At 43.9% G+C, this 23426-nt stretch overlaps 1 protein-coding gene across 7 annotated transcripts; it reads left to right on the forward strand.

The window, feature by feature from the left end:
• The first annotated feature begins 268 nt into the window (after positions 1-268).
• On the forward strand, positions 269-23354 carry kat6b (K(lysine) acetyltransferase 6B). Of its 7 annotated transcripts, none has more exons than XM_054599067.1 (17): positions 269-338; positions 2460-3318; positions 7443-7551; positions 9130-9245; positions 9457-9538; positions 10043-10172; positions 10561-11519; positions 12609-12730; positions 13738-13850; positions 13984-14125; positions 14267-14428; positions 15002-15095; positions 16628-16859; positions 17149-17308; positions 17736-18008; positions 18826-19126; positions 19246-23354. In XM_054599067.1, exons 2-17 carry the CDS (start codon positions 2701-2703, stop codon positions 22062-22064), a joined length of 6432 nt encoding a protein of 2143 aa, XP_054455042.1. In that variant the 5' UTR covers positions 269-338; positions 2460-2700; the 3' UTR covers positions 22065-23354. The 7 variants fall into 7 exon arrangements, with proteins under 7 accessions (XP_054455042.1, XP_054455043.1, XP_054455041.1 ...); XM_054599068.1 differs by lacking the exon at positions 269-338 and adding an exon at positions 1547-1564; XM_054599066.1 differs by lacking the exon at positions 269-338 and adding an exon at positions 1817-1921.
• Positions 23355-23426: the final 72 nt, after the last annotated feature.

Raw genomic sequence — 23426 nt, forward strand, 5'->3', positions numbered from 1 at the left:
TGGAGGAGGTGGTGGGGAGTGAAATTGACAATATCATTGTAGGAGCGCACTAAAGGGGCGACGGTCCGCTCCACTACGCTGAAGTAGGGATGTCTACAGTGGAGGAAGAAGAAGAAGGGGGAGGGTACCACTTTGTCACAGGCTGCTATGTAGATTAACCTTTCAATTAGTTGTTATCAGGTCCTCTCCATGTCTCCGGCTAGAGCTTCTCAGCCTTTACGTTTTTCAAGAGATCAAATCCCACAAAATCGCTTTGGATACGTCGCTGCACTTGTATCCTTTTCCATTTTTCAACGATAATGAAGAGGAGTATCCGAGGGGGGGAAAAACTTGAAGAGGTAAACTAACCAGCAAAAATACATGACGGTAGACTGTGCACTCGTTTTTTTTATTTTTTATTCTTCTTTCTCCATAAGATTACTAGTTATATATGCATCCTCGCATGAAACTTGGTGTTAATTTATTGTGTTAGATTTAGATTTTTTTTTTTTTTTTTTTTTTTTTTTGCGTAACAGCTTAAGAAAACGAGGAAGGAAAGAAAATAAATATATATATATATATCCAAGAAGGCTGTTTATCATTTTATAATAAAAAATAAATAAAAATGTGAAAACGAAAGCGATACATAATTGAAAAGCAGTCGTGTTAACTTGTATTCCCCACTGAACATGTCCTCTTCCTTCACTGGAGACATTTGATGGTTTAATGCTGATAAAAGACGCGCGTCACGCACATGATGTTTATTCTCATCATTATTATTATTATTATTATTATTGTTATTATTACGCGTGCAGACGTGGCGAGAGCTCCTTTTTCTTTTTTCTTTTCTGTGTGTTTATATATATAAAGCTCAACGCCACGTTTGTGTTCATTCACATCGCAGCCAATATAAACGCAACATAGTTTATTAAATGTTAAATATCAGGAGAATTACGGCTCCTCTCGGGGAAATAATGGAAAGGGAGGAAGATAAAGAGGAGGAGGAGGGATATAGAGAGAGAGGAAGAGGCGATAGACACGTTCAGCCTGCAGGAGTCTTGAATATGCAATAAAAATAAATAAATAAAAAAGACATTTGTTCACACTTTAAATAATTTATTTCTTTAATGCAAATGATTTAACAAACACAATTAAAGTCTTAAAAAAAATGTTGCACATCACTTTCAAGTGTAGCCAACTGTTTCAAGGAGGAACCTATAAGTAAAGGTGGGCTGGTGTTAAACGGCCTGCACATGATTAAACATATATATCTAATTTAATCGTTTACAACACTTTGTGTCACTTTTTGTTCATTTACGACTCGATAATGTCCCGTCGCCGTGGTTACAGCGGTGACGCTCACATATTACCAGCGTTCTGAGGGGGTGAATGATATCCGTTTATCAGTGAAGGCACCTTAAGAGGGCGGGTCAGTTGAGTGAAGTGACAGATCACACAGCCAGTGCCGAGCCGCTCTGACTGAGCTCATACATAAAGATTGACATGTGCTTTATCAAACCAGAAATCACATCTTGTCTTTACAGCCAATATTGAAGTTGCTAGGGGAGGGCACATGGTAGTGTAGGTACGGTTTAATGAGACTCCATTGGATTGTAATCAGCGTCATGTCGGATTCATGTAAACTACAACATTGTAACAAAATGGCGACTGTTTAGGGTGACATCAGTAATGCTTTGGTGACACTCAGTCAGTTATCTGCTCAACTCTCTCTCCGTTTGTTACCTTAGTTACTAACGGGTCCCCCCTCCTCCCCTACACCCCCTCCTTCGTCTAACGGCTCGGCGGTTATTTTCGCTAGACGCGCCTAGAGCGTTCAGCAGCTGCCAGGAAGTGAGCATTGATTCTACACAGCTCGTCATCAAGAACGTTCGCGTCGATCAGTTTCGTCGTTGGCGGACCGGTCGGAGCTGTCAAAAGTCGCGTACGGACAAGTAACGGTTAAATTCAAACGTTTTTTCAAAAATCAAATTTTTTTTTTTTTTTTTCAAACGTCTGTTCTGTAAGTCAGTTTGCTTACTTGAGCGATGTGACGGTTGACATTTTGGGAAATTACGTGCAGCAGAAATACATGTGAACTTGTGTTGTGTTGTGTTTTTTTTAATCTGAAATCAAACAATATATATTTATAATACTTTCCTAGAAGTTTCTATCAACCTGTCACAATGTTTAAACTCACTGCTTTTACACAAATAGTCTCTTTTTTTGGTTGAAATGGACATCTGGTTTCATGGTGTCAGACTGGATTAAGTCTCAGATTTCTTTAGCAACCATGACAGCTCCTGCATCTGTTTTTATGCATCTGTTCCTCATGTTTTAACACATCTTACACGCCCTGCATTCCTCCCCAGCCTTTATTCCCAATATGCTGTAAAATAGCTAGTTCATATAATGTGAATATGAAGAAACACCCAGAAAGATCGCAATGTACAAAATGTATTTGACTATTTTCCCTTTTTCAGATTTGATGTGGAGCTGAATACATAAGGCCTCAGGTCAGCTGGTCACTACCATTGTGGGATTTACTCGTGCCAACTTTTCCTCCAGGCCGATGTCCGATACCCAGGATTGAGAAGACGCATGTGGATGTTGGCGTGGAGGATAACCTTTTGACCTTTCTAAGGATGTGGATGTATCCAGTGTTCGGCAGCCGCAAGGGGGAATCTGTATGGATGTGGTTTTTGTGATTCTAATTCTTCAACCATGGTAAAACTTGCAAACCCTCTGTACACGGAGTGGATTCTTGAAGCAATACAGAAAATCAAAAGGCAAAAGCAGAGGCCTTCAGAGGACAGAATCTGTCATGCGGTGGCCACCTCGCATGGACTGGACAAGAAGACCGTCCTTGAGCAGTTGGGATTAAGTGTTCATGATGGCTCTATTCTCAAGGTTACAAATAAGGGAAGCGCCTCCTACAAGGACCCAGGGAATCCCGGGAGGGTCGGATCAATCCCGCCTGCGAATGTGTCTGTGCCATCGAAGGAATCTATATGGAATTCGAGCGATCTGCGCCATATTGATTGGAATAAAATACTCAAGAGGGCCATCGAGGGCCTGGATGATAATCACGGCTCCTCGCTGAAGAACATCGAGAGGTATCTGAGGAACCAGGATGACCTCTCAAACGTTGTTGATAACCCCGCTTTCCGGCAGAGGTTACGACTGGCGGCCAAGCGGTCGGTTAACTGCAGCAGGTTGTTAAAAAATGGCCCGCGGTATAAGCTCAGCCATGGCGGTGCGGAGGGAAGGGGCTCCAGGTGTCCGAGTGCTTCCCCCTTGGTCCTCGCGTCAGTGACACTCCTACCCCATGAGCGAGACCAGGTACACACACCTTGGCCTCTGTTTCACCTCATGCTTATCCCCAAGTTACCCTGGAGTTTGGTCTGTCATATGCTGCTGTGAATAGCCTACATAATAGTCTAACTTTTTGACAAGAATATGTTATTAATGAGTTATTGATTTCAACCTTCTAACACGTATCAAAGATTTGTTTTGCAAGAACTGAGGACTTTTTTATGGGACTCAAACAGCATTTCCATGATGTCATTACCAAGGAGGAAGTTTGAAAGTTTGGGCCACCACTGAGAGGCATTTGCTTGACAGGCATTGTATGATTGTGGTCTTAATCCTTGGGACGCTAGCTTGGCGGGTCAGAAACAACGCCATCTAGAGTGCGTCCCAGTTGGCCTGCGATGTTGTTTATCTCCATAATATGAGAGCTTGGATAATCAGAAAGTCATGCTGACAGTGTGTGGTGGGCAGTCTGCTGTAGGCTTCCCACCAGTTATGTAACTCCAGCCTAATGACCTTAAGGGATGTGGCTGGCTGTCTTGTGTGTGTTTCAAAGCATTAATGAACAGATTTGGGATATTTTAGTGGTCATTTACAAGGGCATGAGCATAAACTAGTCGTCACAAACAGTGCGGAGAAATGGCAGGCGAAGAATGTGTGGCAGGACCGAATATACTCGGGCTGAATGCAGCTGGTATGACCTTTGTGCTAACAGAGATGCCCCAGAGAGGAAATAAAACCATATCAACAAACTTCCAGGTTGCGATGTTTCCGCTGCTTTTTGGCACCTCAAAGGTGGTTTACAGTCTGCAGAGATGGTGTCTCTATTATTGGCGCCAAGCTATCACACACTACAGACAAAAAGATGCAAAGATGACAGCACTTTTGTACTTGCTTTGCAATTTTAAGACACTGTCAAGCACAGGAGATGGAAATAGTTTTCACTAAATGGCCCTAAAGTGTAGTGTACAGTCATCTGGATCATTTGTTGTGAGGGCTTTTTTGCAGATCGTGTGTCAAGATGAAGTGCGGTTTAATAGTTTGTGCACAAGTTATGCAGCTGAAGTGGCTCGCAGCATCAGGCTATAGAGATGTCACCCTGCTCCCCACCAGTTTCACAGTGAATAATCAGGAAGCGACACCTTGATACTGCAGCCACAACTGTGACTGTGTCTGTGGTCAGGCCAAAAGTGAAACTGAGAACTGTTTAGAGACACAGTGTCCTGCAATGGTTCTCATAACTGAGGAAGGCCTGCTGTTTTCCATTTGGAACGTTTCAACCTATTGCTCCCAGCCTGATGACATCACCTAGCCCAGTCCAGGTTTACCGTTCACTTCAAAGGATGAGACATCTCTGCCTGTTCGGTTGTTGAAGCACAAGTGTGTGTGTGTGTTGAGAATAGGAGATATTTTGAGTTTAAAAAAAAAAGAGAGCAGTCTTGGTTTAGAGTTTATTAGATTCTGAAGAGACTCTGGCAGGAACAAAGGCAAGGAATGAGGTTTTTTTCTGCTGCGTTATGCAACCACTTGTGCTCTCTCTCTTGCTCTCTCTACCAGCAGTTTTCTAATAGGACCCCACCCCCTCACTCAGGACAGCCTGCTCTTTTGAAGCAGCATAATTTCCTGTAATGTACTTAATTTAGAATCCCCAAGTAAATCATCAGCGTCTCTTCAGCTGTGTTTGTTTCTCTCTTTTCACATTTTTTGCGCCGTGCAGATTGCAAATTGCTATTGGTTTTAATCACCAAGCCAAAAGAATATTCCTGATGGAAATTAATTCTCCAGTTCCTGGATTAGACTTCATAGCTCAGTCAGCGGAGACTATTTTATGAAGTGAAGTAAAAAAATAAATAAAAAAAAAAAGCTTGCCTGTCAGTTCTGAGCATTTCATCAGCAGTATGCACAAGCTGCATATTAGCACTGATGTCGTATTAATTTCAAGCTCTTTACACTAATGTTCATGCTTGTGTCTATAATTCTCTTGTATAGATTATATTCATGATGGTTGCTAGCCCAAAATCTGAGTTTTAAGGCTCTCAAGAAAATTGTTTACATAGTGATTTCAGGATATTTCATGATAAAGATGACACCCAGCACTTTTCGTACATAAACAAGGAATAACAATAACTCTGAAATAACAACAACACTGAGGCCTTGTTTTCAAATGCCCTTGGCTGCATCTCTTATCTCTCATCATCGTAGAATGGCTTGTGATCAAGGACAAAATAGTAATATTTCTCGATTTATACCTGCTCTGAGCGAATGCGATTTGAACTTTGATAAGCTCTAAATTGACAGACTTTGTGCAGTCCAGTTTACAACATATTTGGGGTATATGTAGGGCTTCAACTAACACGTTTTCTTTTCATTTTTAATTAATCTTTTCAATTATTCCTTTAGTCTCTGCAATGTCTGCAAAAACTGCTCGTTTTCACTTTTGGTGTTGTCGTCTACTCAACAGTCTGAAACCCAAAGAGAAGAACCCAAAGCAATTTACAATTATAAGGAAACAGAGAAATAGTCACATGTGAGAAGCTGAAACCAGAGAGTTTGCCATTTTGGCTTGAGACATTACCTAAATGAGTAATAAATTCTCAAAATGATTGGTGAACAATCCTCTGTAGATTGCTCCATTGTTTGTTATGAGCATTTGGACTATGAAGAATACTTACAACGGGCCTGAATTGTTTGCAGTTGCAGACCTGCCCAACTTTAAACTGTGAAAAATGTTTTGTATTTGGCTTTCATAATACGAGACAATACCAAAACCACTGATTGCTTTAAACAGTTATACTCTACAGGTGTAGCCTCATCACGCGGTAGCATTTCAGTGTTTTTATGTCCATAATCACAGCTCTGTTAGCAGCAGTCAGCCTCTAATGGCAGTGGCTGCTTTCAAATATTGACCTGGCAGGTTGGAAAATAGAGTAATCATTGATGTGGCAGTAAACTGCTTCCCCCTCACCGTAACAGCTAATTGATACAACAGCCAGGAACAATGACCAAATCCCCACAGTGTCCTTGCTGCATTTCCCTGGAGTTCATGTGGATGCTGTGACAGGTTGAAAGGACGCTACTGTCCTGTGTTTGTTAACTGATGAGGGGGATGAAAAAAGGAGAAAAACAAGATCCCTTTAACGTCACTGTAGGTTAGGAGGAGGTCAGGATCAACCGAGATGTGGTAGTCTCAAATATTGTTGAAGTCAGGATGCTGATCTGCGTCATAGAAATCAGGAACTAATTATGGGCATCCCCAGAGTGCCCTTCAAATCTCCAGAGAATTGACGAGGTAGTGTGTAAAGTGATGAGGTGGGTTATTTATGGTCACACCATGTGAGTGTTATTTTCCGTACATAACTTCCTCTCTGGCAGGGGAAGGAGGCAGCAGTTTTTCTGATGCTGCTCTAGAGTCATTGTGTTGTTGAGCACATATTTAGTGGGACACCTTATGAAAGCCATATTACGTCACTGTGGGTTCAGTCTGGTGATGATTCAAGGCAAAGATTGGTCAAGTTTAAACCGGCTGTTTTGATAAAGAGATGACACAAAGTCTCCCCCCAGTTTCCTCCGTGAAGTCAGCCTCTTTTCATTCTGTGTTATCAATGTGAAAATCCTCTTAAACCTTCAGCTCATATTTTACTTCTTCTGAACTTAACCGTAAGCCCTTAAATGAGTATTTGTTCTGAGACTTGGAACATTTACTGTGGATCACGGCAGTAACAATGAGAGCATGTTTTATTATTGAGGTAATTTGATTACATGCTGGTTAATCCTTTCAGACTGGAGTGCAAGCTTTAAGAATTGGATTAAGCCCTTAAACTATGATTACTAAGATCACTTACCCATTCGTGTAATGGATAAAGTAGGTGGATCTCAATATCTCTGAGGACGAGATTCATTTATTATTTATTTTTTAGTCCGTGAGAACTCCTATTTTCATTCCATGAGCGTTGTAGTTCATATTTTTGTGGCCATTTCATTAAATCGCGCGCAGGTTTTATTGTCTTGCCTTAACCAGCAAGAAATCTACAGTGAGATCTACAGTGACAAGATGAAATCTCCAAAAAATAAACAGGCTTCCAAGAACTTCATACACAGCCTGTGCTCATTTCTGTTTTTTAAACAGTTTGTCTATGTTTGTGTTTCCCACCCAGCTCCGGGTTGACCCCATCCCAATATGCAGTTTCTGTCTTGGAACGAAAGAGTCAAATCGGGACAAGCGGCCAGAAGAGCTGCTGTCCTGTGCAGACTGTGGGAGCAGTGGTAAGTCGCCTTGGATGTTCTCACAAGCCACAACATACTGCATGTAGTCTGGACAAAACCGTTGGTGTGTTAGCAAAGGCTCACAAGCAACAGTGGGAATGAGGGGTAGGAACAGAGGAGTACTTATTTATGCAAAATCCCATGTAAAATATCAAATGCAATGAACTCAAACTCTTCAAAAACAAAGTCTTGCTAGTTTTTAACTGAAGTTTGCTTGAAATCATTAATTTGGGCCTCAAGTTTTTGACATTGTGTCAAGCTATTTATCATATCATTGTTATTCCTAACAGATACAATAATATTGAATCATTGTCTTATACTTATTAGAAGTGTTAATTTATGAATAGTATCAAGTAGAGGTGGGAGACATGGATAATATATTCTATCAAGGTATGTCTCATGACAATGTAATACCACAATAGACATGTAATGTAGTTGTATTGTAATTGTTATATAACTATATGGAAATGTCTGTTTAACCTGACAAACCCTTTTCACCAATCACATTGATGCAAAAATCCTGCAAATCCAATATTTCCATAGAGCATTGCTGCCCATGGATTTGCGTAAATTGCCTGCAATAACCTTATACAACAGGAGATATCAAAGCTACCTTGGTATAAAGGCTGTAGATAAATCAGTGTTTGTCACAAATGTTCTATTATCTCACAATAGAAAGGATATTATCGTACGACCCAACCCTGGCTGGTCGCAGTAGTTCTCAGCATCGGTTGGGCAGATGTCACATTCTTGCTCCGTGTTTTCCGCTGTCCTTTAAGGGATTTATTGGTAGAACAATGTTCAAATTGAGTGGCTGAAGGGACCCAAATTGCTCGCAACCCTCAGTGGACTAAAGAAGGGCAGATGCTCTATAAGTGGCCATTAGAATCTGAAATTACCCAAGTCATTTTCGCTCGATTCAGACTCTTCTTTTAGAGCGCACCAAGCACAGCGGATCAAAGATCAACCCTTTTCCCTCCGCAGATTGGTGACATTTCCTTTACTGTTCTTTTGTTCCATACAAAACTGCTAACCCCCCCCATACAATTACCTCTGCCAAGGAGTCATTTATGTTTGAACAATTATTTTTAAATGCCGTAAGGAATTGTTCTCCTTGTGACATTTTTATAGCTGAAATTTGACTAAGTAGCGTCGAGGTGGTTTTCATTAACTGCTCGTAGTGTACACAAATTGTGCTCTCACTGTAAAACAGCTGTTTTACTACCATGAGAGGGAGCCGGGTGAGGGAGGAAGGCAAGCTTTTACATGACTTTCATGGATCGACTTCCATTAGAAATGAGTGCTGCTACTGTTTCTGCCTCATTAAGATCAAATTATCTGTAATTAGCAGCTCAGATGTTTGATCACACTGTTTTTAGACACAACTTGGTGGTGGGAAATGAGGTGTCGCGGTCATACGATACAGGCTCGCCCTTGTTTTTTTCATGATCTAATATGTTAATGTATAACCGTACTGTGTGAATAAATGGAAAGCCTCTGTGTCTCGAGCTCTGGGACACAGTCACCGCTAGTATAAACTGTGTTATGCTAACATGCTTTTTTCGGTTGCTTCTGAAGGGCATCCGTCGTGTCTGAAGTTTTCCCCCGAATTAACCTCAAATGTGAAGAGATTACGATGGCAGTGTATTGAATGCAAAACCTGCAGCTCCTGTCGAATACAGGGGAAAAACGCTGTAAGTATAATGTTGTATACATCCTAACGCACCATTATCTGTGTATTTGGCTTGGGGGGGGGGGGGTAGATCCCTGAGGATTTAATGGTTTTTCAGATTTGTAAAGCCTCTCTCTTCTTATTTTTCCAAAAGACTTTATATGACACGGGGGGGGGTGTTACATATATGCAACAGGGACATCCCCTCACACATGCCTGCTCTTGCCTTTCAGGATGAGATGCTATTCTGCGATTCATGTGATCGGGGCTTTCACATGGAATGCTGCGACCCGCCGCTTTCAAGAATGCCAAAAGGTGAGGTGTTTACACCGTCTGGCTTCTCTGTTTCCCGCTCTCTGCTGTCAATTCAAAGCCTTTTTTCTTCACAGACCACCGTTCGGGGCTGTCACTCAGCACACAGAGAGGCAGCGGTGGCTTATTAGAAGCTTTTGCATGCATATCGAATTATTCCAGCATCCCCGGGGAGATTTGCTATCTCTGGATTACAGTACTGACCCTACAGCCAGGCTTGTAATGATGGCGCACGTACTGTAGAAGGACATTTGGCAGGCGATTCATACAAGTCACATAGCTTTGCTCAACAAGCTGATACGAAGTCTATTCCACTGGACAGAGAATTGACCCAGTGTTTTTCTTATGGATTTTCGCTTTGTGCTGAGTAATTGATTGTCATTGTGAACTGGCGGGACTCTCGCCAGCTCTCGGTATTAAAGGAAATGTTTCAAATGAATGTACTGTATGTCCTCTGAATTGATGAACCCACTCAAACGGTACTCTCTGTATTTGGACCCACTCCAGGTACCTGGATCTGCCAAGTCTGCAGGCCGAAGGAGAACGGGAAGAAACTGCTGCACAAGAAAGCCGATCAGATCAAACGTCGATATGCAAAGCCAATTGGAAGGCCCAGAAATAAGCTCAAACTAAGAATGTAAGTGTGCACTAGTCTGTAAAACTGTTTTCATTTTGTCAAATGAATATTCCTTTTGGTGACGATAACGTTGTGCTCACTGTATTCGGAGTTAATTGTGAAGATCTGGGAACACAGCGGCACTGCTGTTAAACACTGTGTGCGATGTTACGTGTTGCAAGTTTTTGTTGGATGCAAAATGTTTTGTTCGCTCTCAAAAAACACTTGTTACCCACGCAGCAAGATTTTATTAAACATCTCATTGTTTTTTAAATGAATAATTGCTAATTGAAGCATGGATGTGTAAGCAGCACTTTAATGTTGTAGCTGTTTGAGGTGAACCTTTTTTTAAAACATAAATTGTTTATAAATGTATCTTACCTTCTACAACAATGTCTTGTCTTGGCAGGTCTGTAACCAGTGGTGACGGCTCCATGGTAGCACTTGGAGGAAGGGGGTCACCTGGTAGGGGTCAAAAGATTACCGTCTGTTCCACACCTTCATCTGGTCATGCTGCATCTGTGAAGGACGCCAGAGACAGATTGGCTGTTGCAGACCCCTGTTGTGTGGTCGACGCCACCCAATTCACCACTTCCACTCCCACCACCACTCCCCCCCTCACGCCCACCTCCACCCAAGCTACACTCACCGTTAACAAGAAAACCAAAGGGCTTATCGACGGGCTTTCCAAATTCTTTACCCCTTCCCCCGTGGGCCGTCGCTCGCGAGCCGTAGCCATAGAGTCGCCCGCCATACAGTTAGGCTCTAGAGACACGGGTGTGCCCAAACTGTCCAAGCCACCAGAGCCGTTTGCCTTTGCTGCTGACGCCATTCAAAAGATAACCCCCTCTTCCTCTGCACTTCCCGCTCCCACTTTGCCGGGACTTAGCCCCCCCTCGCAGGTGTCCAGCAGCTCCACCTCTGCTAACTCGCCCCAGAGCTCCTCCAGCCAGTCTAGTGTTCCTTCCCTGAGTAGCCTCTGCAATAGCAGCCAACTTAAGGGACTTTTTGACGGACTCTCTCACATTTATACTACTCAGGGACAGTCGCGGAAAAAGAGACTACCTTGCTACGCGCCGCCTAAGCGCATGCATCATAAGCAGGATTCAGCCCAGGCGTCCAAAACGGGGCCCCAGCGCCTTGGAAAGAACGAGTTTAGTAAAAATAGGTTACACTCCACATCTGCTGGGCCGGGCCGACCCAGAGGACACCCATTTAAGATGGTCAGTCATTTCAAACGTAATCCCTTCCTTAAAAAGCACAGGACGCTAGGCAGGCTGAGGTATAAAGTGAGCCCTCAGAAGGGAGCCCCCTCACCAGGAAAGGGAGACTTGACAGACGGAAGAATTAAGCCTGAGAATAATCATGGTAAGCAAGGCTTGAAACTCCAGCCAAGACCTGCGTCTCCACACCTTTAAGCTTCTTCTTCATTTTTTTTTTAAAAGCTTGACACTCGCAGTTAATTTTTTTTATTTTTTTTTCCCAGACTAGAGCTAATCTTTTCTTTGAGAAGACACCCTCAACATTCTAACAGACTACTAATCTTCTGCCTGATTTGAATTCTTTTCTTAACCCAGTTTTTTCGTTGCGTTTTGACTTGGCTGCGGAGTTTACGTGGCTTCCATCCTCTCGCCCGTTGGCTTTTTGTCATAGTGCATGGCCCACTAACTCCCTCATGTTGCTCCTTGCTCTGTCCTTGACCCTCTGCAGTAGTGCGCACATTGTGATCACTACCTAGTAGAGGCTGTAGTCACATCAGCGGTCTTCATCATCCCACCTTCACTCTTGAAATCACTGTATCCACTCAGCCTCACTTCCAGCCGTCATTAGACACATACAGACTAAAGTGATTCACCCACCCAAGTTGACTCAGAGCTGACATGATGATTATAGCCAGAAGTGCTGTAACCCTTACATTTCACTGTCTTCGGAGGTGAAGTCACAGTTTCAAGCAGTTCTAAACAATATACTGCACAAACACTACTTACCCCAGCAGCACATTTCCATAAATATGTTAATGACACATCACGTCCACTTATAATGGGGGTTTTTGTTTTGGTGGTTATGTCATGGTGTTGATGTCTTTTCATAAAATTATTGCCTGCTTTCCAACATCAGTTGCTTTTCATGTCGACACTCGCTCCCTTCACTGCATCTGCTTCTTCATTCATGGGAAACTGTCTTGGTGGATGACTAAGCACATGAAAGCGGTTACGCAATTAGAGTGATTTAGTTTCACTTCATTACATTAGGGGTTTTCATATAAACATGCAAAGATGATACATTATGAAATTCCTCAGAGACACGGCCTCAAACAGGCTCAGCAGCAGTACTCACAGTATAAGCACATTTGCATAGAATGCATTTATGAGATTATTCAGCCAAGGCTGCTTCAAACAGCCCCGGTGTTGATGTGCTATCTGATGTTTTGATGTTGTGTTATTGTGCCGGTAACAGGCCACAACGGGGAGCTGCGTGTCAAGCAGGAGGTCCAAGCCGACTTTGCTGCCATGTCCAGAGACCACGTGGCGGACGAGGACATTGAGACGTTCACTCATGTTCAGGAAGTCGCCGGGCAGGTGGGAACATTTGGGAAGGGGCTAAACATCAACTGGATTTTTAAATTTAACTGAGAATACTGATATTTTAAAGTTGAAGGGGTTAACATGGGTAGCACAAAACAAGGTATTTTAATGACAAAGCTTAGTGGTAACATCTTATAGGTGCATGTGTGTGTATATATATATATATAGTCAAATCTGTCCACTATTTTACATATGGTCCAAATGGTAGATTTAGGTTTTGTAGTCGCAGTTCAGCCAAAATTAAAAATACATATTTTTCCTCTTACCTGTAGTGCTATTTGTCACTTCTCACGGGCAAATGGCCTATGCTCATGGCATCACACCATGTAAACAATATCGACGCCCTCCTTAGCTGAGCTGTAACATTAGCTAGCTCAGTGCTGCTAGGGGAGCTAGCAGTATCATTGCGCTAGAAACGTATAAACACAAGTCTCTCGTCCGTGAGTAGATGCAGGATTCCTTAAAATAGTTCCTACATGAACAAGGTGTGACAGGGTCGTCATAGAGAGATCGCTGCTGAGTTTTTAAGATTCATTATTTTGGTTCTTTGAGCACCACAAGCCAAGAGTTGTGTAGTTGCATTATATTAGAGAGAAGGACATCTCTAGGGCAGATGTCTCCAACACTAGGCAACTCACACCAAAACAATCTAGATTGAGATATAGAACCACAGGTCAGAGGAAAACTATGCATTTTTGAGTCTGGGGCAACGTTTTTAAGGTAACATGGTTCAAATTTAAATTCCTGTTCATCCCATATGTTTTTTAATGTATTGCTATTGCGAAAACTAAAGGATCAGACACCAACCCAGATGATGATTAAGTATTTAACATCTTGCGAATGACGTTGTTTTGGTCAGATTTAATAAGATCTGATTTAACCACAATCTTGATTTCAGTATTTTGTACTGTTTTTATGGACTGGTTATTAGAGACACTGTAAGAGTGGATTATCTGGGTCACCGCATTTATCCATTTGCTTTTGTCCATTCTTTTTTACAGAAAACTGGATCTCTGATGAACACAGACTCCATGCGATGCCCTGCCCTCATTGAATTTGGGAAGTATGAGATTCAAACCTGGTACTCGTCGCCTTACCCTCCTGAATATTCAAGGTTAATGCTGCTTTTACTCAACAAATAATGCCAGTTTCTTTGTAACTGCGTTTCATTTTTATTCAGTGTCCTTTTAAAAAACAAGCTCTAATGCTGAAGTACAAACCGCATCTCTTTCTTTTGTCTTTGTCAGATTACAAAAGCTTTATCTGTGCGAGTTCTGTCTGAAGTACATGAGGAGCAAAAACATTCTCCAGAGACACACAAAGAAGTGCGGCTGGTTCCACCCACCAGCCAATGAAATCTACAGAAAGGACGACCTTTCCGTATTTGAGGTCAGCTTCCCTTTACAGCAATAAAGCAATAACTGTATGCTGCATGAGATTCCACTGAATGGGTTCTGGGAAGAGGAGGAGGAGGGAGAAAATGGGAACTGTTTGAACAGTGTCCTCTTGGTCTTTTTATTCCATGTTTAGGTTGATGGAAATGTCAGCAAACTCTTCTGCCAAAACCTCTGCCTGTTAGCCAAGCTTTTCCTGGATCACAAGACCTTGTATTATGATGTGGAGCCTTTCCTCTTCTACATACTTACAAAGAATGATGAGAAAGGCTGTCATCTTGTGGGCTATTTCTCCAAGGTAAGAATTACAGAGTGATCATATGGTAAATGAAGGAACACCACACGCCATTCTTGAATGGTGATACTGATACAGTAAAACCTCACTGCAATGTTTCCATTTTTTTGTAGCGTGGATTGGATTTATTCACTGTAGTGGTTAAATGATGAGTCGATTAAACGCTTAGCCATGCAGAAATCTAAACATTATGTTCCAGCTTCTAGTGTGTGAGGTATTTTTTGCTTTGGTCTATGCTTTTGTCATTGCATATTGATCACAATGATGTGAGATTTAAAAATGAAAAAAAGATGAGATTTTGTTTGTTTTTCACTATTATGTGACATTTTATTAATGAAACAATCGATCAAATAACCTAAGAATAATTCACAGATTAACCAACAATAACATAATCATATTTTTTTTTGTAGCTACATTCAGCACAGAGTGTTACTTTTTAAAATAGCTTATCACCCTGTGTGTGTGTGTGGCGTGCATGTGCTTGTGCACAGCTTTAGACAAGGACAATGGCAGGTGCAGTAAATTGCCAGCTTCAGCAGAGCTCTGACATACTTGATCTGTTTCTCCTTCCCTCAGGAAAAGCTTTGCCAGCAGAAGTACAATGTCTCCTGCATAATGATCATGCCTCAGTACCAAAGGCAAGGATTTGGAAGGTTCCTTATTGATTTCAGTAAGTTCCTTAATGCTTTTTTAGACCACTGAACTGAGTTTTTATTTTTTTTATTATTGGTTTTAACAAACAATTTCAGATTAAGGGGTGAATTTGTAGCTTGTGGCAAGGTGCTTTTATTTGGTTAAGGCTTTGAAGTAGCCTAATCAAGAGCATTCATGTACAGTACTTAGGCAATCACAGAAGATTAGGAGTGAGAAATATAACATTCTGCCTGCATATATTATATGATGGCCAATCGTATTTCTAAGCCTGAAGAGCTTTTTCATAGAAAAATGCCCCCAATTCAGTCTCCTTGACTCGTGATGAGGTGTAGATACTGCTTTTATGTTTCAGCTCAGTAAATGCAGCACATACAATATTTAAAGCCTCGTGGTCCACTTTTGAAAACAGTTGCTGCCTTGAGTGGATTTCTGTGTTTAGGCAGGCATTTTTTTGTTTTTTGTCATTATAGGCGTTTTATTGTTTTGAAGAGTTGTCTCTTTTGCCGAGTTTGTGTGTGTGTGATGAAGAGAAGGGAAAGGAGCGAGTGCGGGGAGGGCGGACGGTAATGGAGCATTTGATTTCCTGTTCACTTTGGGAGCCATTGAGACACAGAGATGCAGGAGGATCTGTGATATTGAGAGTGTGCTGATAACAAAGACAGGGATTAAGGGAGATTGAACACAGCTGAGTTCTGAGCTCTTTGAAGGCTTTATTGGAAAATGTAGCTTTGGAGCTGGAAGTTGTTTAGATTAAGATTTTCTGTTATATTGGATTGTATTAGAGGAACGCTTTGTCTCAGGTAGCTCTGAGAGCGCAGCATTAGTGGGTGCCGGTGTGAAAAATGCTCCCTTTTTAAATCATTGTTCAAAGAACTCAGGGCATCTCTGTTGTTTTGCTTTATTAATGATAATATATTTGTAAAGTGACTTTTTTCAATTAATTTATTTGAATATTCATTGTTAAGTGTTTATCCCAGGCTCCTCTTCTTAGCTTTAGTAATGAATATTGTCATGATTACTGCAATATTATGTGTTCACTGTTTGGTGATTAGATTTGCTTGTTTGGTTCTCGGTAGTGGGTGCACATTAAAAGGCATTAATTAATTTCATGCCGCTCATAATGGATGACCCTTGACAGGGCCGCTATAAAACTAATTACACACAGATACATATTAGTATTTTTTTTTTTCTTGTTCATTATCTCTCCTAAGTGCAGTCTCTTGTGAGCAATGACATCCAGCTGCTTCTCTGTTTCGCTCTGTCGCTTTGTTTCCTCTTAACTCCCCTCTTTCAGCCTCCTTTGTTGCCCTTGCCAGCATGTATCATAGCTTCTGACAGAGGTTGAAGGAGAGTAAAACTGATTGCCTCGCCTCCCTTTATACCATTTGAAGGTGAAATCCCAAGCAGGGTTTGGTGTCACATCCTTGCATGAATACATAATCCATAAGGGAGGAGGTGTAGGGATTGACTTGCAATCTGAAACAACCCAGCAGCAGCCTCTAGCTTGACTAAAGCGTTTTTGTTTTTGTTTGAATCTTGTCTTTTTAGGTTACCTTCTCACCAGGCAAGAAGGACAAGCCGGCTCCCCGGAGAAGCCACTGTCAGATCTGGGTCGCTTATCCTACCTGGCATATTGGAAAAGTGTCATACTGGAGTACCTTTATAAGCACCCAGATAAACACATCAGTGTTAAAGGAATAAGCAGGGCCACTGGGATGTGTCCACATGACATCGCCGCTACTCTCCAGCAGCTCGGCATGATTGACAGACAGGATGGCAGGTCAGTTTCCGAGCCGCAGTCTCCTTCAGCCCGCGCTGCCGCTTCTGTGTGCCGTCTGACTTTATCCAGGCCAGCGGGTATTTTTAACAGCGTATCCATTAATGCAGCTGAATATTGACAGAAGTAAGTCAGGTTAAGCACCCCCAAGGACACGGAGCACCTGCTGTCCCAAAGAGCTTGTCTTTGTGCTCTCATTCAACCGCACATCACCTTCGGCCTACCCTAGCGTGTGCTTCGCTTTTTTTTGTTGTTGTTATGAACTTATTGGATTTTTCTCCCTGTGACCTAGGATTGTGTTGATCAGGAGAGAGCGATTGATTCAGAGGCACACGGAGAGCATGAGGGATAACCCACGTCGCAATGAGGTGGACCCCGACGCCCTGCGCTGGACGCCGTCCACGACTCTCAACGCCGTGCTGTCTGAGGAGGAGAGGGAGGCCGAGATGGATGTGAGCTTCCTGGTTCAATCAGGAGACACTAGTTATTTGTTTACACTTGCCTGCAATGCTATTATTGGATGTTTGTTTGATTAGCTGGAGAGTTCAAACAGAGGCCGTAAATGGGAAAAGCATTATCGCTGTCAGCAGGCATCTAATGTTGTGCAAAATTGCCCTAAATCAGTTACTACATAATTGATAGTGCTGAATATTCCATGAAATGCAATCTTTCCACGGTTGCTTAACGGAAATGTTTCCTCCATGACGGGCACGTATCCAATCAGGACGCCACTCTTATTATCAGGAGAAACCTGCAGTGATTCATTTGTCATGATGTTAATTCCAATCTCTTGTTTTCCCATTAGCCTCATTGCTCAGATGTTGGAGCTGTGCGTGCGCCTTTCCCAGAGATAATGTGTCTTGTCTGTTTAATTACCAGGCTGAGCGGCTGAAAGAGCAGGCCAGTTGCTGGGAGAAGGAGGAGAGGGAGGGCTTCCTGATGACTCACGGCAGCAGGCAACCTCTCACGAAGGTCCACTGTAAGGTTCCCTACAGGACGTACGAACGCCGCCCTGCACTGTCCTGGACCAGGCGCATCCAGCAGTTGGAGGAAGCGAGTGATGACGAAGCAGATGATGACGACGACGATGACTCTGATGGCTCACCACCCATCCTGACAAAAGCGCATGCAATGCTCGCAGCTAAGAGAAAGGTGACTTTTATTGTTTTGTTTGCATCACCACAAAACAGCTATTCCCCCTTGTTCAGATAATCTCATTGATTATCTGGAGTTTTATTCTAGGACAAAGTGGAATTGAATGTATATCATTAGATATTTTCCTTCATTAGGAGACCATGTTGTTTACTCTGGTGAGACGGAAAAGGTTTGATAAATATTCATGAATTCAGTGGAGGGTTCAGTGGCTTCCTCCTGTCATCTGGAGCCTCCCTGTGTGCCTGCAGCTGTAGATAATAGATTGTGTTTTCACTGCTGGTGTCGAGACTGTGCAGGCTAAACCTTGTACTACTGTCAGTGGTCATGGTTAATTTACTGCCCTCCTCTGTGCTTCTTACGTCTGTTTTTTCTATATGGCACTGCCCCCTTGTGCTGGAGATAATATAACAGCCAGCTACATGATGTCAGGGAAACCAGGAAAAAAACAACACTGGCTGTTGGAGTTTATTTAGTGCATTGGTTATAGTATTGTATTGACATTCTTCTTGTGAAGGATTTTGGATATGAAAGCGCAGGCTGCCGAGAGATACAAATGGAGAATGTAAAATAGACCGTGGTTTCTGCCAACTCTGCCTGTCCTATTTGTGGTTTTCCATACCGGGCTGCATTGCTCAAACATTTAGTCTCACAGTGCGGTTAAAACATTTTACATTTAGCACAAAAGCCTGAATGAATTTCTGCTCTCATGGAGGTCATCCACCTAGTGCCCCTTGTCTTCAGTCTTTACAAAACTCCTCTACTCTTATGGAACTTTCTAGAAAATTAATTGGTTCCTCTTTCATTTGTTTTTCAGAGAAACATTGTGCTCAAGAAGAGAGGGCGTAAAAGAAAGCGAATAAACAGCAGTGTCACAACAGAAACCATCTCTGAGACGACCGAGGTGCTGAACGAGCCGTTTGACAACTCGGATGACGAGCGTCCTATGCCCCTGCTGGAGCGCACCTGCAGAGTGGGCGAGATGGGGGAAGAAGAAGAGGAGGAAGAGGAGGCGGAACAAGAGGAGAGGAGACCAATTACACCAATGAAACGCCGGAGAGGTCGTCCAAGGCTGGAGAAAAATGCACAGAGAGACAATCTTGAACACTGGAATGAAGGTATTTGCGTCTTGACGGTCATAAAACTACAATGTGCCACATTATGTCTCGTAAAATGATTATATAGTAGGTTGTTCCACTTCTCTGGCAGAACATTAAAGTGGGTTTCTTTTTCCAAGCTGTAGGGGCTGACCTCATCTCTAAGAGACCCAGCAGACCCCGTCCAGTGAAACGGAAGAAAGGCTGGCCGAAAGGAGTTAAACGTGGCCCTCCTAAATGGAGGCTCAAGAACGAACGGAAGATGGGCTTCAAGCTCAACCTCTACACACCCCCCGAAACCCCAATGGAGGCAGAGCAGCACCATATTCACACCGAGGAAGCGAAAGAGGAGCCGGACCAGGATGTTGTCAGTGCTGACGAGGACAGCAAAACCGCCAGAGGCTCGGCTAGTCCAGATCTAACGCTAGACAGGCTTCTCTCTGAGCCCCCAAGTCCTGTTGACCATGGCTCCCAGAAGTCCAGCTCCCCCGAGGGATCGCCAGTGGCTTCTCCGGTGTGCTCACCTGCCACCTCGCCTGCCGCCATGTCCCCCAGGCCCGAGGACAGATGTGATTCCCCAGAACCACCTGAGGAGGACCGGCAAGCGAGTGAACCCGGGCAGGACTCCCCATCCAAAGACGTGGAGCTCAGCACAGCGGGTGTTGAATCACTGGAGAACGACAATGCAGAGGATGAAGAGGAGGACGAGCAGAGAACTCAAATAGAGGATCAGGATGCAGATGATGAAGATGACAGTCACAGCAAGACAGCGGCACCTGAGAGCAGCAAAGCAGACCCGGAGCAGAGCTCGAGAGAAATACCCGAATGCACCCCACCTTTTTTAGATCCAAAAGAAGACAATGACTCCGAGTTGAGTCAGCCGGCGTCTAAAGTACCGTGTAGTGAAGAGGAACCACCTACAGCTGCAGAGAGCGTCCAAGAGGCAGTGACAGAAACAACGGTAGCAACACCACCACCTGAAGCAGTAGCAAGCGCCTCAGTAGCAGCTGTGGACTCTGATAACCCTGTAGAATCTGAGTCAGAGGAAGAGAGCACGTCCAGTCCTTGTCCGAATCATCCACCTCCTCAGCCTGCAGAGCGGCCAGCGCTCAGTCCCGTGCTGAGGGAGGATCCCCCCGTCTGCACAGAGATTGACTCAGAGACGGCCCAAGCTGTTCAGTCCCTGACGCAGGAGACCGAGAGGGAGAACGTCTTTTGCGTGGAGAGCCAGGAGCCCTGCAGGACCCTGCCCAACTACACCCATGTGGCCCAGAGCCCGCAGCTCACCTCGCTGGATGACTGCCCCCAGTCAGACCACAGCAGTCCCCTCTCCTCCGCTCAATCACATCCCAGCCAGTCGGTGCGCTCTGTGAACAGCCCGGCGGTCTCCATCCTGGAGAGCGGCTACACTCAGATAAGCCCCGACCACAGTGCCATCTCGGTGCCTTCGCTCCACAACATGGAGACGAGCCCCATGATGGATGTGCCGTCGGTGTCGGATCACTCGCAGCAGGTGGTGGACAGCGGCTTCAGCGATCTGGGCAGCATCGAGAGCACCACTGAGAACTACGAGAACCCCAGCAGCTACGACTCCACCATGGGGAACAGCATCTGCGGGGCAGGCCCCTCCCAGAATAGCTGCTCCTATGGAAGCATCCCCCCCAGCGGCTTGACCCAGAGCAGCTGTGCCGTGAGCCAACAAATGGCTGCCGTCAACCCGGGCGGCTGCGGGATGATTCAGCAGAACAGCCTGAGCTCGCCGCCTCACTGCAACGTCAAGTCGCCACAGGGCTGCGTCGTGGTGGAGAGGCCCCCCAGCAACAGCCAGCACAGTCAACACAGCCAGCGCAGCCAACACGGTCAACACAACTCCCACAGCAGGCACGGCCCTCACAATCAGCACAGCCAACACAATCAGCACGGTCCACACAATCAGCTAAGCCAGCACAGTCAACACAATCCCCACAACCAGCATAGTCACCACCACAATCACCACCTGCAGCACAATCAGCTCAGCCAGCACAATCAGCACGCTCAGCATAGCCTTCACAATCAACACAGTCAGCACAGCCAGCAGCAGCCCATGGCCCAGTGTGCCATACCCACCAACTTCACCACCACCATGCAGCTGGCAGACATTCCCGAATCTGGCAACCCAAATTTTGCCCTCTATGAGAGGATCAACCATCAGGGGGAGTACGGCAACGGGCATTATTCTCAGTCGTCCGGCCTCAGCCTCGCCAAACTGCAGCAGTTCACCAACACGTTTATAGACCACCCTCACTCGCTGCCTTTCAACCACTCGGCCTCGCACCCCATCACATCTTATGCAAACACCTCATCGCTGTCATCCCAGCACTCCAGCCTGGTCTCCTTGTCCCAGACCCCGCATCGAGTCCCCAACCCACAGGTGCAGGCCACCATGACCCCGCCCCCGAATCTCAGCTCCCCACCGCCCATGATGCAAATGCGCAACATGGGCATCCCGCCCTCGCAGCGGATCCAGCCCCAAATGGCCTCCAAGAGTCACATCTCTGCACGCTCCAAATCCGCCCCGCTGTCGCACCATCAGCAGCAGATGTACGCCAGGCCGTCGCAGACTGTGCCCATGCAGGCGCCATCCAGGACGCTGGCCGCCATGCCGCGCATGAGCGTGAACATCATGCCGGCACCGGGCTACAATGTCAACTCCATGAACATGTCCTCCCTAAACGCCATGAATGGCTACAGCATGAGCCAGCCCATGATGAACAGCGGCTACCATGGCAACCCTGCCTATATGAACCAGTCACCCCAGTACTCTATGCAGATGGGCATGATGGGAACACAGCCATACCCCCAGCAGCCCATGCAGGCTCCACCACATGGCAACATGGTGTACACTCCAGCTGGTCACCATGGTTACATGAACACAGGCATGTCCAAGCAGTCCCTGAAAGGGCCTTTCATCAGGCGGTAACTCCCCGCAGGACTCAGCTGGTCCTTCTCACGTGCATTTTGCTGTTTGAAGATGCACTGATCTGGCCTTTTGCTTTCTTTTTTTGGTGTCTTTTTTCGTTATCGTTTAATTACTTAAAAACCAGCAGCAGCACTTGGAAAGAATGCAAAAATTTTCATCAATGAGTAGACTTTGAAGCTAATGTTAAAAAGTATTTTTGTTTCTCCAGATGGGAAGCCTTACATCATTACGATGAGAATCTATTTAATTAGTGTTAGTGTCTCTGATGTGTCTTTTAGAGCAGGCGGGTTCAGAGCTCAGCGGTAGAGATTTCATCAGTGGTCTTGCAGTCGTGTAGCAGCCTCAAATGAAGCCATTTAATGTGCCTGCTACAAGTGGAGTTAGTGGCCGTTTGAACCTGTTCAGTGTACCTGTCTAACAGTGCTGACAATTAGTTTGTACTATACTCATGCCTTTGTATATTTAAATTATTGTACTTATTTTGTAAAGTGACAACTAGCATGCTTCAGTCTCTGTTAGTGACAGTGCATTGAGTAGTACTGTACAAGTGTTGTGCTTAATAGCAAGCCATTTTAAAGATATCTGGCCTTTATTAGGTTTCCCTCCACAGGGAGAAAGATGAAACTATATTTTGTTAATTCTAATAATGTAAAAAAATGTAAACTTAGTCCTGTTTTATGTTCGGTTTGAGAGGTTTTATTGCTATGTATGTATAATTCTGAAGTCTTTTGTAACAGATCTCCTTGAGGCAGCTTTCTGTTTAATAAAGCAGACTGATTTCTGTCAAAAATAACAAAGCATATCTCAGTGTTTGTACCCTGAAAAATTCTAAAACATTTCAAAAGGTTCAGAAGTGTGTCAGGATTTAAAAGAACTAAATGATTATAATGATGAATAACAATAAAGAAAATATAAATTTAGTCCAAAGTCGATATTTTACATAATGCCTTTAAAGCTACGTTTTCATTCCATCTGTAGATTTGTTTTCTATCTTTATAAAATGTTGGATTTATATTTTACCGAAGTGTAGAAGAATAGAGCCTGTGAATAGACCAAACTAAGCTAATGGATTGCATGTAAAACGCAACTTGTACTTGTGTTTATGTTTATATTGCTCTTTTGTAGCCTTTGTACCTGTACAGAGTTGCTGGTAAGAACAGGAGGGAAATACCTGGCTATGTGCACAAAAATCGGACAGAATGACATTCTTGTATTTATGAATTTTCTCCTTTTGTCAGTCACTTAAAATGCTGTACATTTTAGCATAAGAATAAATTATGATTGACCATGTACTGGATTGTTCTCCTTTTAATTTGAACTATTTACTAGCCTGAGGCGTGATAAATTTTGAATTTGTCGTAA

The sequence above is a fragment of the Anoplopoma fimbria genome, chromosome 5 (assembly GCF_027596085.1).
Source record: "Anoplopoma fimbria isolate UVic2021 breed Golden Eagle Sablefish chromosome 5, Afim_UVic_2022, whole genome shotgun sequence".
In the NCBI taxonomy this organism is placed as follows: domain Eukaryota; kingdom Metazoa; phylum Chordata; class Actinopteri; order Perciformes; family Anoplopomatidae; genus Anoplopoma; species Anoplopoma fimbria.

Excerpts from the sequence above, each read along its gene's own strand:
- kat6b (XM_054599067.1), top strand. The coding sequence starts at position 2,701 with ATGGTAAAACTTGCAAACCCTCTGTACACGGAGTGGATTCTTGAAGCA. Across the intron at positions 11,520-12,608 it reads TAAGCCTGAGAATAATCATG|GCCACAACGGGGAGCTGCGT; the intron begins GTAAGCAAGGCT and ends TGCCGGTAACAG. Across the intron at positions 14,126-14,266 it reads ACGACCTTTCCGTATTTGAG|GTTGATGGAAATGTCAGCAA; the intron begins GTCAGCTTCCCT and ends TTCCATGTTTAG.